The 14,520-nt window shown below is 59.2% G+C and overlaps 1 protein-coding gene across 7 annotated transcripts in view; it reads right to left on the reverse strand.

Moving 5' to 3' along the window:
- SLC38A9 (solute carrier family 38 member 9) overlaps positions 1-14,520 on the reverse strand; it is an 83,606-nt gene that overhangs the window by 56,363 nt on the left and 12,723 nt on the right. For 4 of the 7 annotated variants that reach the window (XM_080677348.1, XM_080677344.1, XM_080677346.1 and 1 more), the window contains exons 3-10: positions 11,475-11,607; positions 9,728-9,849; positions 9,534-9,597; positions 9,207-9,300; positions 7,576-7,746; positions 5,648-5,707; positions 4,235-4,426; positions 2,984-3,091 (exon numbers count right to left, since the gene is read on the reverse strand). In XM_080677348.1, the coding sequence (XP_080533474.1) occupies positions 2,984-3,091; positions 4,235-4,426; positions 5,648-5,707; positions 7,576-7,746; positions 9,207-9,300; positions 9,534-9,597; positions 9,728-9,849; positions 11,475-11,607 (944 nt within the window). Of the gene's footprint in view, positions 1-2,983; positions 3,092-4,224; positions 4,427-5,647; positions 5,708-7,575; positions 7,747-9,206; positions 9,301-9,533; positions 9,598-9,727; positions 9,850-11,474; positions 11,608-14,520 lie in introns of all 7 variants that reach the window. The other 3 variants (XM_080677345.1, XM_080677342.1, XM_080677347.1) reach the window with 1 other exon arrangement.

A 14,520-nucleotide genomic window follows, 5' to 3' on the forward strand; every position in this document is an offset into this window, starting at 1 on the left:
CTGACGGACTGAAAAAACAAGACCTCGTGTCTGCAGGGACTTGCTGTAGCCTGACCCACACACGGACGGACGGAGGGACGGGAAGGGGGGGTGAGCGGGGAAATGCTCCGAGGGAGCCCAGGACCGCTGCTCAGTGAGTTAAGAACACAGACTCCTTGACAGCGTGGTCTCCGAGGAGCCCGGAATGCCCATCGTTCTCACGCTGCTGCTTTGCTTGTTGGAGAAGACACGTTAAGAGAGAAGGGGGGGGGGGGGAGCTGTGATACTTCAGTCTGACACAGGAAGCACATCTGGAGTGTATAAAGGATGCTCATAAATCAATTTGAAAAACAGGAAGTGGGCAAAGACTTGAAGAGGCACAGACAGTGTGGCGGTGCTCAGCATTTTGGGTGAAAATAACCTGTTCTGAGCCTTGGTGACACCGCTGGTGTCTTCTCGCTCTCAGGCCGCCCCCTCCGGGCCTGCGCCCGGACCGCCCCGTCCCCGTCCCCGCAGGCTGCCGTGCCCGGCCTGCGCCCGGACCGCCCCGTCCCCGTCCCCGCAGGCTGCCGTGCCCGGCCTGCGCCCAGACCGCCCCATCCCATCCCCGCAGGCTGCCGTGCCCGGCCTGCGCCCAGACCGCCCCGTCCCCGTCCCCGCAGGCTGCCGTGCCTGGCCTGCGCCCAGACCGCCCCGTCCCCGTCCCCGCAGGCTGCCATGCCTGGCCTGCGCCCAGACCGCCCCATCCCATCCCCGCAGGCTGCCGTGCCCGGCCTGCGCCCGGACCGCCCCGTCCCCGTCCCCGCAGGCTGCCGTGCCCGGCCTGCGCCCGGACCGCCCTGTCCCCGTCCCCGTCCCCGCAGGCTGCCGTGCCTGGCCTGCGCCCGGACCGCCCCGTCCCCGCAGGCTGCCGTGCCCGGCCTGCGCCCGGGGCCTTGGGTGTGACGCCGGCTGGGGGGCTCGGCCACAGCTGGGCCCTGGGAGGCCTGCACACAGAAGGCCTGCACTTCGTTCCGGGGAAATGTCTGCAGCTACTTCGCTGGCAGTCTCATCCCTTCGTGTCCTCTTTTCCATGGAACTAGTTTCAGCTGGTGCTGGGCCCCCTGAAGTGATGCTCTGGTGTTCGCATCCTTATTCTCCTCCCCTCCCTCCCTCCCTCTCCCTCCCTCCTCCCCTCCCTCCCTCCCCCTCCTTTCCCCTCCCTCCCCTCCCTCCCTCTCCCCATATTCTGTCCATCCCAGCATCCATGACTTCTAGTCTACTTTCTGGGAGTTTCTGTATCTCACACATTTCCTTTGAACCCTTATTTCTACTGTGCGTGTTTCTGCCCAGCATGGGGGTTTATTTATGACAGTTCCCGGGAAAACGTGCAGACGCTCTTTAAGGCGGAGCAAAGCGGTGCCGCGGAGGGATGCAGCAGCTGCCTCAGGGGGACACGGCGCTCCTCATCCTCGTCCCAGGCTTCCTCACGACACCACCAGTCCCCCCCCCCCCCGCCCCCTCCCCCCGCTCCAACGGGGTCTGTGCCTCTAGCTGCCATCGCTGCGCATGGTCTGCACACGATTCATAGGGGTCACACCCCTTGGACATGTCAGCCGCCCTTCAGTCTCAGCGACAACTCCTGCCGTAACTGCTTCCACGCGGGAGGGTGAGCTTCCCTGTCTACTGGGCGAGCCCTGAGATCCGCCGACGGAATCCCGGCTCCCTACGCTCCGCGCTGTTCTAGTTTTTATTTCCAAGACGAACTCCCTCCTTCCCCCTTTCCTTCCTCAACACCCAATGCGTTTCGTGGGTAACACGCTGAGGGTGTAATTGGGGCGTTTTCTCGTCCTCCCGCCTAGACTGGTCAGACCCTGGGAAAACCAGGACCCAGGCAGCACCAGCAGCCACCTCTGTGGCCTCCAGCTCAGCCCCGGGGCCAGGGCGGCTGTCACAGCGGGAATGGGGCAGGCGGGCGGGGGGGGGGGGGTCCCAGCCTGTGGAGCCCCCAGACAGAGCGGAGACGGGATCGCTGCGGGTCAGCGCTGAGAAGGGAAGGAGCCGTCCGCGGGCCACGTCTCCTTCTTCACCTTCAGGGTATCTAGCCCAGGGTGGGGACCTTCTTTCTGCCAAGGCCATCGGGTACTGATGACATCACTCGCAGCCACCCCACCCCCTCAACCATCAGCTGCTCTGCTGGGCCGTCCAGCTCACTCACTAACGTCAGGGCAGGGCCAGACCACAGGATTTCTCGGGCTCCTGTGGCCCCGGGCCGGCGCCCCCCACCCTCCCCCTGCCTAGTGCAACGGTCACTTCCTTTCTGGTCTGGCTCCTCACCCAGCATGATCCACCTGGCCTCACGGTGCTTTACCCTGTCCCAATCCTCCCATCTGGGTGAAGCTTAGAAACTGCCAAGTTGTAACCATGAGGAAGAAAGGAGGGAGGGGACACACAGCAGTGACCTCGGCCTGAGACAGCGACAGGAAACCTCACGGGCAACGACGCTGACGCGCGGTGTGATCCACGCGGGTCCATCCGGACCGCGTTTGAAGTCCCTGAAATCCAGGCTGTTTCCTCGGCCAAGTCTGGGTCTTGACTCTGACCGCGTGGCACTGGAAGGCCGAGGTGGCCAAGGGCCCGCCTGCTCCCTAACGAGGAAGAGCAGAGCGATTTCACCTGGACGCTTCCCTAATTCTCAGCCAAGGGCGTGCGCACTGGTTTCAGAGCGGGTAGGAGGGAGAGACACACTAACCCACCCACACGGCTGCCTTCCCGCACGGGCCCTGACCTGGGATCAAACCTGCGCCCAGGCAGGCGCCCTGGCGGGAGTCGCACCCGCCCCTTCGGGTGCAGGACGATGCCCCAAGCAACGGAGCCACCAGCCAGGGCCACGGGACTTGTTTCAGCTTAACAGCATCCATGACAACGCTCAGGGTGAGCACGACGTTCCTGTCTTAGAAGAGCAGCCGTCCAAGCAGTGAACGTAAAGACGCCGCCATGAACGCTTTCTTTTAAAGGAGCTCACCTGGCACAAAAAACTCTGTTGGCGTAAACCAGTGAAACTCCAGGTGAAATCCCGAGCGAGCAGCCTTGAAGGTGACGAGGAAGGTCAGGTAGACCACGGACACCGTGCCTGCGAGAGACACCAGAACCACTCAGACCGGTTCGGCTTTGCAGGTCGCTGTAACCCTGCTTGTTTCAGAGCCTCAGCAGACGGGACATTGTCGCCGTCACTGCGTCCCCACCACACCGGGGGAGCTAAGGCAGGAGCGGGGCGTGAGGTAGCAGCACACGGAGCAGAAAAGCGGTGCGGGAGGCCCGGGCGGACCCGAGGAAGGGCCTCACGTCGCTGAAGGCCGCGGCCCGGCGCACGCCTGAGCTGAGCTTAGCGGGGCCAGAGTCCACCACGAAGCGCCTGCCAGGCGACCGAGGAGAGGGGAGGAGAGGGACTCGGTCTTCGTGCGGGAAGGTTCGGGCGTCGACAGGCTGGGAACGTCAGTCCGACATCCAGGGCAAGGCAAGGGGCCTGGAGCCCGGGGCGCTGCCTGGGCCTGGGGAGGCTGTGATGGGCAGCTGCCTGGGGTGGGGGTGGGGGGGCGGGGGGGCAGAAGATGGTCCATCCCCAGCCTCAGGCACAGGGACGGGGCTCCGAAGTATCAGCCTGGGAGTCGGAGGGTCGCTCCCGTTAAGGAGTTAGTCAGGGGTGGGCAAACTTTTTGACTCGAGGGCCACAATGGGTTCTTAAACTGGACCGGAGGGCCGGAACAAAAGCATGGATATAGTGTTTGTGTGAACTAATATAAATTCAAAGTAAAGGAGCGGAGGGGAGAGCAAGAGAACCCTCTGCTCTTTCGGCTCCGCGGGCCGTAGTTTGCCCACGGCTGCCCTAACCGGTGTGGCTCAGTGGATAGGTTGGCCCTCGGACTGAAGGGTCCTGGGTTCGATTCCACTCAAGGGCAGGTACCTTGGTTGCGGGCTTGATCCCCAGCCCCAGGGGGAGGTGTGCGCAGGAGACAACCAATTGATGTGTCTCTCTCACATCAATGTTTCTCTGTCTTTCCCTCTCTCTTCCCCTCTCTCTAAAATCAATGGAAAAATATCCTGGGGTGAGGATCAATAACAACAACAAAAACAAAACAGAAAAGCAAGCCCCGAGCTGGGGAAGGTGCGCGTGAATAATTAACACAGGAACAGCGGGCAGCCCCCCCCCCCCCCCCCTACCAGGCATTCCCACGGGGCCAGAGGCTCCCCGCACCCGCCTCGCACCTCAGCGCACCTAGGACGTTGAACCTGGAGAAGAAGGACGGCGACCTGAAGCTGAGCAGCGGCAGCAGCAGCCCCACGAGGTAGAAGGGCACCGTCCGGGACTTGTCCCACCACTCCTCGAACTGCTGCAGGCCCGTGGCGTTGGCGGAGAGGACGGCGGAGCCATTGTCGGGACGGCCGCTGCCTGCGCTCGGACAGGTCACTGCACGGGGAGGCGTCGGTCAGGAGAGCGCAGGGAGCAGCCAGGACCCAGAGGCCACACGGGCCCCACCTCAGCCTGCACCCCACACCCAGTCTCTCCTCTCGGGAAAGGCGGAGGCTTACACTCAGATACGTTAGAAACCTCCTACCTAGACACAGTGAAAGGGGGAGGACTGTTAGAAAATGCGCAGGCACATCCCTCATGTCCCCTGGGAACTATGAGGTGTCCCCACAAACCCCTCCGGCTCCACGGCCAGAGAGCAGATACGGGGACCAAAGGGGTTTGGTGGGGTCATCTTACAGGCCCCAGCATTTGATCTCATGTATGTAACGATAACGTGAGCGATGCCACGCAGGGTGGCCGTGCCGTGATTAGCCCCCCACGGCCAACGGCCAGGCTTCTGCCAACAACCAACTGATCTCTGGTTTTGGGATAAAAAGCAGACGTCGTTGAAGGAGCTGTCACGGTATTGCCAACACCTCATCATTGGTCAGAGCGTAGGAATCCTGAATTCCAGGCATCCAGAGTCATTCTCCGGGGAGTTTATCCCACTTGACGGCAGCCGGGAGCTCAGATGTTACCCAGGGAGCGGGGAAGGGAAGCCGTTTTCCTAGCACGGACGGCACGGGGCAACGTCGGCCCGCAGAGGGAACACGGCCCAGCCCGCTCCCAGGCTCAGCACCGTGGATGCCGCTCCGGGAGAACTGGGCCGGGGAGACGTGCGTGGCAGCGTCCTCACAGGAAGCGCAGGTGTCCCGCCAGGCCACGCGTGTCCCCTGCTGCTCACCGTCAGGAAGGGAGCTACTCCACAGGACACGGGCGTGTGCCTTAACATGAGTGACTGAGCACCACGGGCCTAAACCGAGTCGGCAAACTGGACCTGCGCCCCGGACCAAACACGGGGCAGGGGTCCGGGTACGTGAACTACGCGCTGAGTCTTCACGGCAGACGCGGGCCCTGCCGGCGTGGCCCCAGCCGTGAGGTGTGCGCGGGACCTGGCGTCGCGCGCCTCACATTAGCACAGCCTGGGGTGCAGCTGGTTCTTGTGCTTTTTTTTAACACACGGACGGCCAACCCTTCGGCAGTGGCCCCGGCAACACGGTGGGAACGGTTTTGTGGTAGTCCTGTCCCTAAAAGAAGTCACCATCTCTGCCTTAAGTCCATTCTGAAGCGAAGTGGGGAATGAAACCCAAGCTGAACGTTACGTTCCACACTGCTTACCGGGGTTGCTGTCATTGGTCCTCAGCCCAGCATCCGTGTCATTGATGTGATGAATGAAATCTGGAAACGAAGGAAAAACAGAGCTTGATAATCCTGAATGCGATGCTGAACCGATGGCCGCTCAAGTCTTTTACTGTAACCAGCTGTGAAGGTCGCCTGGGTGGCAGCGCTGCTGGCCCCGGAACCAGACCCCCTCAGCCACACGCAGCTCGGCCTCCTCCCCCAGGCAAGGCCCTGGCGTCACTGTCCTGCTGTGAAGATGTCACCTGACCGAGGTTCTTACACATCCGCCCAGGGCCGAGTCCAGGTAAGAGCCCTGGGTGAAGACCCTGCTCTCGCGGACATGGGAGCGGGTCACTTATACTCTCCGCCCAGGCTGAGTCCAGGTGAGAGCCCTGGGTGAGGACCCTCTGCTCTCGCGGACGCGGGAGCGGCCACACTTATACTCTCCGCCCAGGCTGAGTCCAGGTGAGAGCCCTGGGTGAGGACCCTCTGCTCTCGTGGACACGGGAGCGGGTCACACTTATACTCTCCGCCCAGGCTGAGTCCAGGTGAGAGCCCTGGGTGAGGACCCTCTGCTCTCACGGACACGGGAGCTGGTCACTTATACTCTCCGCCCAGGCTGAGTCCAGGTAAGACCCTCTGCTCTCGTGGACGCGGGAGCGGGTCACACTTATACTCTCCGCCCAGGCTGAGTCCAGGTGAGAGCCCTGGGTGAGGACCCTCTGCTCTCGTGGACGCGGGAGCGGGTCACACTTATACTCTCCGCCCAGGCTGAGTCCAGGTAAGAGCCTCTGCTCTCGCGAACATGGGAGCGTGTCACTTATACTCTCCGCCCAGGCTGAGTCCAGGTAAGAGGCCTGGGTGAGGACCCTCTGCTCTCACGGACGCGGGAGCTGGCCGCGCCTCCCGGGAGGGTGAAGTCCGCAGGAGGGAAAGGCCACACAGGGCCAATGATCTGGACAATCACGAGCAGCTCACAGAGCACAGCAGGTGCTTTCACAGCCCGGGCCTCGCGGTCCTGACGCCCACAGCGCCCGGGCCCCGGAGCCGGCAGGTGAGGAGCGCGGGCAGACACCTGGCGCCCGTCTCTCCCGGGAGGGCCGGCCAGGCGGGCAGGGGCGCGTTTCCTGCCCCCGGGCCTGAGAGGCTCGCTCTGTGCCGCGTGGCGCTGACCTTGTATAACCCAGGAAGCACCGATAAGCGTGCTTGGTTAAAACGTAGAGGCGGTAAGGATGTCTGTTAGAGGCCATCTCAAGGTCGTAAAGCAGGTGACACACGGGACTCCACCGTGCGCGCGTCAGGGCAGAATGAAGGCAGCTTCGTGCTCCGGGCTTTACAGCATCTCCCGGGGCGGTTCCTGGCCTGAGATGAGCAGCTGAGGATGCTGACGGCGGCCCTGACGCCCAGGCTCACGCCGGCCAGGACCCGGGGAAGCCCTGACAAGAGGCCTGGCTGCACAGCGTCTCCCAGCCCGTGCCCGCGCGGCCTGTGCGCAGCACCGGTTCCTGACTTCGACCCTAACACTCCCAAGACGAGTGGCTGGAGTTTGCTTCCCCGAGACTCTACACATCAACTCCTTTCGTAACCGACACCTACGAACTAACTCCGTAAGCCGTGTCGTGCTAAAATCCCGTGGTAGAGACGGAAACTGCTTCAGACATCTGCTGGAGCTTAATATATTTTATATTAATTAGAGAATCTGAAGGAACATAACTGATTCAAAAATCAGTCTTTGCAAATGAGCATACACATTGTAGATGAGATCATACCCACAGAAAACAAACGGAATCAAATATATTTCCCAGAATTACAAATAGTACCTTCTTCTTCATTTGTCCCAGGTCCAGAAGTTAAGGCAAAACTAAACCATGACAGTAGTTACGGCACCTGGAGTAACTGAGAACGCACAGGACGTGGAGACTTACTGAACAGGAACTTCCCGGTGTTAAACAGGAAGTTAGACATGAGCACCCAGTACACGACCATGGCTCCCACGAGCGACACCAGGGAGAACAGGAGGCTCGACCACTGCCCGAAGGCGCCGAAGTAGTGCCTGCAGACATCGGGGAACTCCCAGGCCGTGGTGTCCACCGAGGCTGGGACAAAGGAGAGGAGGAGGAGGAGGGTAGAATCAGGGGTCCGTTCCTCATCCGTCATTTCTTTCCCCAGATTAACTCAGACACTTAGTAAAAGATGGTGGGTGTGACAGCAGCCGATAGATCACAGTAAGAAATAACGGAAATGAGAACACAGCGCAAACACGCAAAGATAAATGTAGGTCCGTGGGATGGTACAGACGCTCTGAGAAACAGACAGCAGTAGAGTAACAGTCTGTCACGAGTGAAAGCACGTGGTAAGCCCAGGCTAGACAAAACCATTAGTAAAGGGACAGAAGTCTTCATGCTCAGAGAATATTAAGGAAAACAGTTTTCTCGAGTCATACTTTATACCACACATGCCACTTTAAGCTTCACACAATTGAGCTAAGAATTGAAAAAAATTGGCCTGGCCGGTGTGGCTCAGTGGTTGAGCGTGACCCATGAACCAGGAGGTCACGGTTCGATTCCTGGTCAGGGCACATGCCTGAGTTGCAGGCTTGACCTCCAGTCGGGGGGTGTGGAGGAGGCAGCGACCAATGACTCTCTCTCATCGTTGATGTTTCTATCCCTCTCTCCCTCTCTCTTCCTCTCTCTGAAATAAATAAAAAAACATAAAAAAATAATTTTAAAATTAAATTACAGAAAAGTTCGAAGACAGTGTAGAAACAGAACATGAACGTTTATCCTTTTTCTACCAACTGAATTACAATGGGAAAGATGGGCAGATAGGAACAAACCCATATAATAAAAAAGCCACTCAAATACTGAATGGGGAAAAACTGACAAGAAATAATAGATAAAGGGCTAATGGCTAACTGGGCAGATCTACAAGAGCACCAAGGGACTTGTGGGTAAAGGGGAAGGGCTATGAATAAGTAATACAATTAAGAGAAAACACACCACTGCTTAGGAGAGACAGAAAACAATTGGGCAATGCCCGTCTGCTGCTGACTCATACTTGCTAGGATTCAATTAAATAATGTGCGCCTGTTTAGGCCCGAAGTTACTTGAACACAATCCAAGCAGGCATCTCCCGGATCCAGAATTTATGGAGATGAGCGGAGGAAATGTGTTGGTACAATTGTCAGAGTTTGCTATAAAGGACACCTTGCTCACATTTTCATGTTTTTCTAGTTATAATTTCTCCTTTTAGGAGAGCCCAACATGTAGGCCTTTCGGTCAGGATAGGTCAAAGCAAGTCACGTTAACTGGAGAAGGCTCACAGATTTCTAAAGTTAGCTCCTGCAAAGGCCTCTCCTGCGAAGGACACCAACTCCACAGGGAGTGTGTTCCGCAGAGAACTCGCGGCCTGCTGACTGCCGAGGGCGGCCCTGTGTCAGCCCAGGGCCAGGAGCGGAGCAGCCAGCCTTAGGCGCCAAACAGGACGCACAGGCTGGCGGGCTCCCTGCACGGGACGCGCCGTGCACGCCCGCCTGTCCTCACTGAGCAGCGCTTACGTATCGTGGCTCGTGACCTCACCACCCGGTAGCAGCAGTAAAGGGTCAGCAGGCCCATCAGCAGGATGACGCACACCCCGGTCGTGAATCCCGCCTGTTGAGATAAAATGCAGAACGGCACACACATCACGTCAGAGCAAACGCATGATCATGATAAAAACCTGGTAAGCAATTACGATAAAAACATTCCACTTCATATAGAATTGAGTATTATCATCTACTCTCTTCTAAAAAATTGATGTAGATTTATTAAAACCGCTACTGCAAGACTTACCACATGAAAAGGACAAGAATTCAGGCTAAAATCATGCTGAAAAATGACATCACCTGCTTGATGCCCCAAGGAATACTGAGTATCGAGGTCCCCATCATGGTATTCCAGATCATGAAGCTGAAAGAGAGCGGGAGCAGGGAGGGCGTCACCCCGCAAGCGCTTTCCCGGGACAGAGCCGGCAGCACCCCCCCCCCCCCCCCCCCCCCCCCGTGTTCGGGCTCAGCCCGCTGCAGGTGCGGCCACTCACATGGTCACGAGGCTGCTGTTCTTCGCGGGCCCCTCGGAGCCGCTCTGGAGTTTGTACGCCGAGCCCAGCGGGCTGTACACGTAGCGCTCCTCCGGAGCCGGGACCACGTGGTCGGGGGCCACCTGTGAAACGGACGCACACACTCAGGGCCGGCAAACGCCACGCCGGGTGTCTCCTGCACGTCAGAGCGCCCGACGCCAGACACACGTCCAAGCGTCATGGGCAAACGACAGAAATATCCCCATTAACCTGCACAAGTTCTCTTTACAGAGCGAACACCGCAGGAGGGAGCACGTGAGGACCGGCCACCATGAACCCTTCAGCCGAAAGGAGGGGAGCCCCTAGCTACGCAGCCCCCATGCTCCTCTCTTCCGTTTAGGGGAGAGGAGAGGGGGTCGGGGAGACCGAGGTCAGGAGGCTGCGGGTGGAGCCTGGCCTCCGCTGGGGGAACTTCAAGAACAGGGTGGTGACTGGACTCCTAGTGAGGGTGCTGGACCCGAGCGGGGAGGAGGGTCCCGCTGTTAGGGACGCAGGAGTCGCCGGGAGAGAAGGAACACCACGTGTAGGCCACTCAGACCCTGTGGCGGCTGCAGGGAAGGGTGGGCTAGCGCAGCTTAAGGAAAAGGCAGCGCAAGGATTCTTCAGGATGGAGGGCGCAGACCAGGGGGAGGAGCCTGCAGAGGTGGAGGCAGAGAGGAGGATGGACGGGGGCTCTCACCACGGAGCCCGCCCCGCTCCGTCCACGTCCTCCCAACGCTGCCTCCCTCTTTCGGAGGAAAAGCAGCTTCCTGATGGCATTCCGCCCATCCCCCCGGGAACAGTCCTTTGAAAACTGGGATTCTCCGAAAATCATGATGGATAAACACCTTCCTTAAAAACGGTCGTTATCAATTGCTAATTTTAGATCAACCGTGTATGTGCTTGGATACACCAGTCACCTCACAGCCCCGTCACAGAAGGGCTCCCCCGGGTGTGCATGCTCGCCGAGTGTCCCGCCAAACCACACAGCCGGCCCGGCCCGGCCCGCCACGGCTGCCCCCACAGCGGGGCCTGCAGGCGTCGGACCAGATCCGAGATCCTGGGCTCCTTCTGCTCCCAGAGGCAGACATAATCCTGGTGTGAAACCAAGACTCGGCCCCACCACGGATGGAAAGGCCTCGGGAGCAACAAGTGAAAAACTGGGGGGAATCATCTCCTTCAGAATGTTCTGGAAGCCCCTCCTTTGGCCACGCACAAGGTCATAACGCCTCCCAGTGCTTAGCGTGAGCTCTCCACCGGGTGACTGCCCAGCCCTGGCCCTCAGCCGCCTGCAGAATGCCGCTCCCTTCCCCCGCTGGTGATTACCGAGACAAAGCACTGTCTTTTCTCCCAGGACGCCTCGGGGCTCTTTAAGCTCTGAAGTTTCTGAACATCTCAAATGTGCTACTTCTTAGAGGCAACCAGTCACTTAAAACAAGTATTTTTGATCCTAAGCTAGCAACACAGATCTTGGGAGATTAAGAGTCAGCCACCCGTGGTCTGTGGGGCCCTGTGGCCTCCCACCGGCGCCCCCCGCACGGGGAGACTGGTTCGAGTGCCAGGCCCCGCAGGAATGAGCCAGCCGGGAGGGAAGACGCGTACCAGGGAGCCACTGTCTGACTTTCCATGACGCCACCCTTGGAACGTGACCAGCGAAGTGCAAGCCCGGGAGCCGCCCGGCGGCTGCTCACGTTCATCCGACTCGGCCCCAGGCGGCGGGCGGCCTTACCAGCGCCTGGTCGGCGGGAGCCGCGAGCCGGCTGTAGTAGTGGATCCTCTTGCTCATGGCCAAGGCGCGGTCGCTGACCCTCTGCACCACGTCACTTGCGCTGACGATGTTGGTGGGCTCCACGTGGAAGGGCCTGCGGAGGGGAGACACCTGACAAAGAACGTCCTGGAGGCAGCAGACAAGGGCGTCCAGCCCGAGTGGGAGACGGCAGGCGCCGGGCAAGGCTCCCTCCCACGCGGGCAGGACGCGCACAAAGGGAGCCTTCTGCAGCCCGAGCTCTGCCCGTGACGCCTCTTTAAGCCGACGACATGCAGCAGCAGAGGACACAGAACAAAGGGCTCCACGCCGCTGGTAGCGGGAAACCGAGCAGCTGTCAGTTTTCAACAATCAAACCCAGACGCAGCTTGGCATTCTCTCAAGCTGCTGGCGCTGAATCGGAGAAACGACGGACGAGGACGTCCCTGTGCTGGGAGCCCGCGCTCCCTCCTCCTCTGTGGCGGGGTCACCCCGGGACCAGCAGCTCCTGGCACGTGGCCCGTGTGCCCCGGCTGAGTGACCCGCCCCGGGGACCGGCCGGTGGGACGTCCAGACGCCGGCTCTCACGTGTGCCGAGTTCTGCTTTGCTCGGAATGCGGGGACGCACCCTACTCTGTGCGCTCCTGCTCATGCCCCGTCCCCAGAACTCAGGTTCTGCGTTTCCATCATCACTTCCGTCACTGACCCTCCAGGGCCGCCCTGAAACCCCCGTCTGCGCTCTACGTGTCCGGGGGTCCCCTTACCCCAAGGAGGCGAGGCGGAGGCACGGAAGGAGCCCTCCTCTGCGGGTGCCCAGGCCCCTGTGGCACCACGGTCTGCACCCCACACTGTCAGGAGTGTGCCATTTCAGGAGGGAAGACGACCAGGGCTTTGTCTCTGGCTCCGTGCGACCTCTCTGCACGCTCACTCGGCTCTGAAGGACGCTGAGACGTCCAGAAGAAGGGCCGTCATTTCTGAAGACGCGGCCGAGCTGGCTTGTGGGAAACACTTGGAAACGTAGTGACTAAAGCAGCCGTGGGCAAACTACGGCCCGCGGGCCGGATCCGGCTGTTCTATCCGCTTCTCTTGCTCTCCCCTCCGCTCCTTTACTTTGAATTTCTATTAGTTCACACAAACACTCCATCCATGCTTTTGTCCCGGCCCTCCGGTCCAGTTTAAGAACCCATGGTGGCCCTCGAGTCAAAAAGTTTGCCCACCTCTGGACTAAAGTCTAATTTCTGCTGCTTGAGAGGAACGGTGGGAGAGATGTGAGACGCCGTCTTGTCTCTCTGGTTAGCACAGGATCTCTGCATCGCTATTATTCATTCCCCACCAGAGCCCTCGGACATGGAGGTACGTTCTACCTTAACCCCACTCACGTCCAGGAAGAGCCCTCACCAGAGCAAACGCGTGGATACGAGACTGCGGGACCTGCTCTCTAAACGGGGCAGAGAAGCGAAACGAAGCGAGTGGTTCCCATAAACCTCACGTGGACAGGAGGAGAATGAGGGTCAGAGGCGCAACACACCGGCCCTGCTTACACATCAGTAGCCTGAGAAAGCCACCCCTCCCAGCATCACGCCGTCTTGCGTAATTTAGACCAGGACTGTGACACTCGGCAGTACTAAGAAGCCGTGTGAAAACATTACGTCTGCCCGGCTGGTGTGGCTCAAGTGGTTGAGCGTCCACCCATGAACCAAGAGGTCGTTGGTTCAATTCCAGGTCAGGGCACATGCCCGGATTGTGGGCTCGATCCCCAGTAGGGGGCGTGCAGGAGGCAGCTGATCAATGATGTTTCCCTCTCATGGATGTTTCTCTCTCCCCCTCCCTTCCTCTCTCTGTAAAAATCGAAAGAAACATTTTAAAAAACCTATGTCCGGGAGACGTGCCATCACCCCTGGGAGCTCACGCCCTACAGGGCTTCCTTGCTCTGCAGCAACGACACCCCAACGTTCAAGGAGGAATTACAGCTTCGATGTCGCCTTAGAGCGGGGACTGGGACCAGCCCTGGCGCACCAACAGGACCAAGGGGCGCGGCACCAGCAGAGGGACAGGGACGTCCTACTGCAGCCGCTGCTCTGAGCCACCGTGCTGTCAGGTTCGCCCTGCGCTGCTCGCGGCCGGCCGGCCGGCAGGAGTCGGGGGCACTGCCTCGCTGGCTGCCCGGCACCCACCGAGCTGCTACCTGTACCCGCTCAGTGGGCTCGGGGATCCGGGCAAAACGACTCGGGAGGTTTTCCTTTTCCAACCGTTTTCATCGAGATGCTCTGTGCCTGTTCAAACAAATACCTGGGCATCTTTTCAAAACAGGTTCTCTTTAAAAATACACAACTCAGCATATTTTAACAGAATTATTAGGAACAGATGCTTAGAGCTTCATCTCACAGGGCAAATCCAGAACTTACATGTCTAAACTGAACTCTCGTTGGATCTGAAAACACTTTTAAAATGAATCGTTCTATCGGGAGAGCCCTGTTCGGAAGAAAGGCCTTGAGACGTGGGTCTTCATTTGCCCCGTTTAACCGGACTGCTTCCTCCCCACGTTCCTTCCCCCCTGAACCGAGCCCGGCCGTCCCACCACAATAAGTCATGGAATTTCGCGCAGAAGTTACCTTCGTCCCGCATTCTACGTATGGCCGCGCTGCAGAGAAAAAAATGCGTTTAACCTTCAGCAAGATTTAAAAAATAGTTTAACTTATGACTCAAAATCCCACATTTTCATTTACTATCCTTATAAACAAAGAGGCCTCATTTCCACCCAACGCCTTTTCCAGCTTCCACTGCTCAAATTCCTGAGACGTTTTTGGCTCTTGCATCTGCCTCCCCCTCCTGCCCACCAGGCTGCTCCTCTGAAGTTTAGGAGCAAGCACGACCGGGAAGGGTCACCCTCCGGAGGAAGGCCCTGGGCCGAAACTGCCCTTCTTGCGCACGGCCGACCCCAGGCACCCGAACACCTGCCGACGGGGCCGTGCGGTGAAAAAAAAAAGCAACCAAGCCGAAACCGGTTTGGCTCAATGGATAGAGCGTCAGC

Source organism: Plecotus auritus (genome assembly GCF_963455305.1).
Source record: "Plecotus auritus genome assembly, chromosome: 7".
NCBI classification, from domain to species: domain Eukaryota; kingdom Metazoa; phylum Chordata; class Mammalia; order Chiroptera; family Vespertilionidae; genus Plecotus; species Plecotus auritus.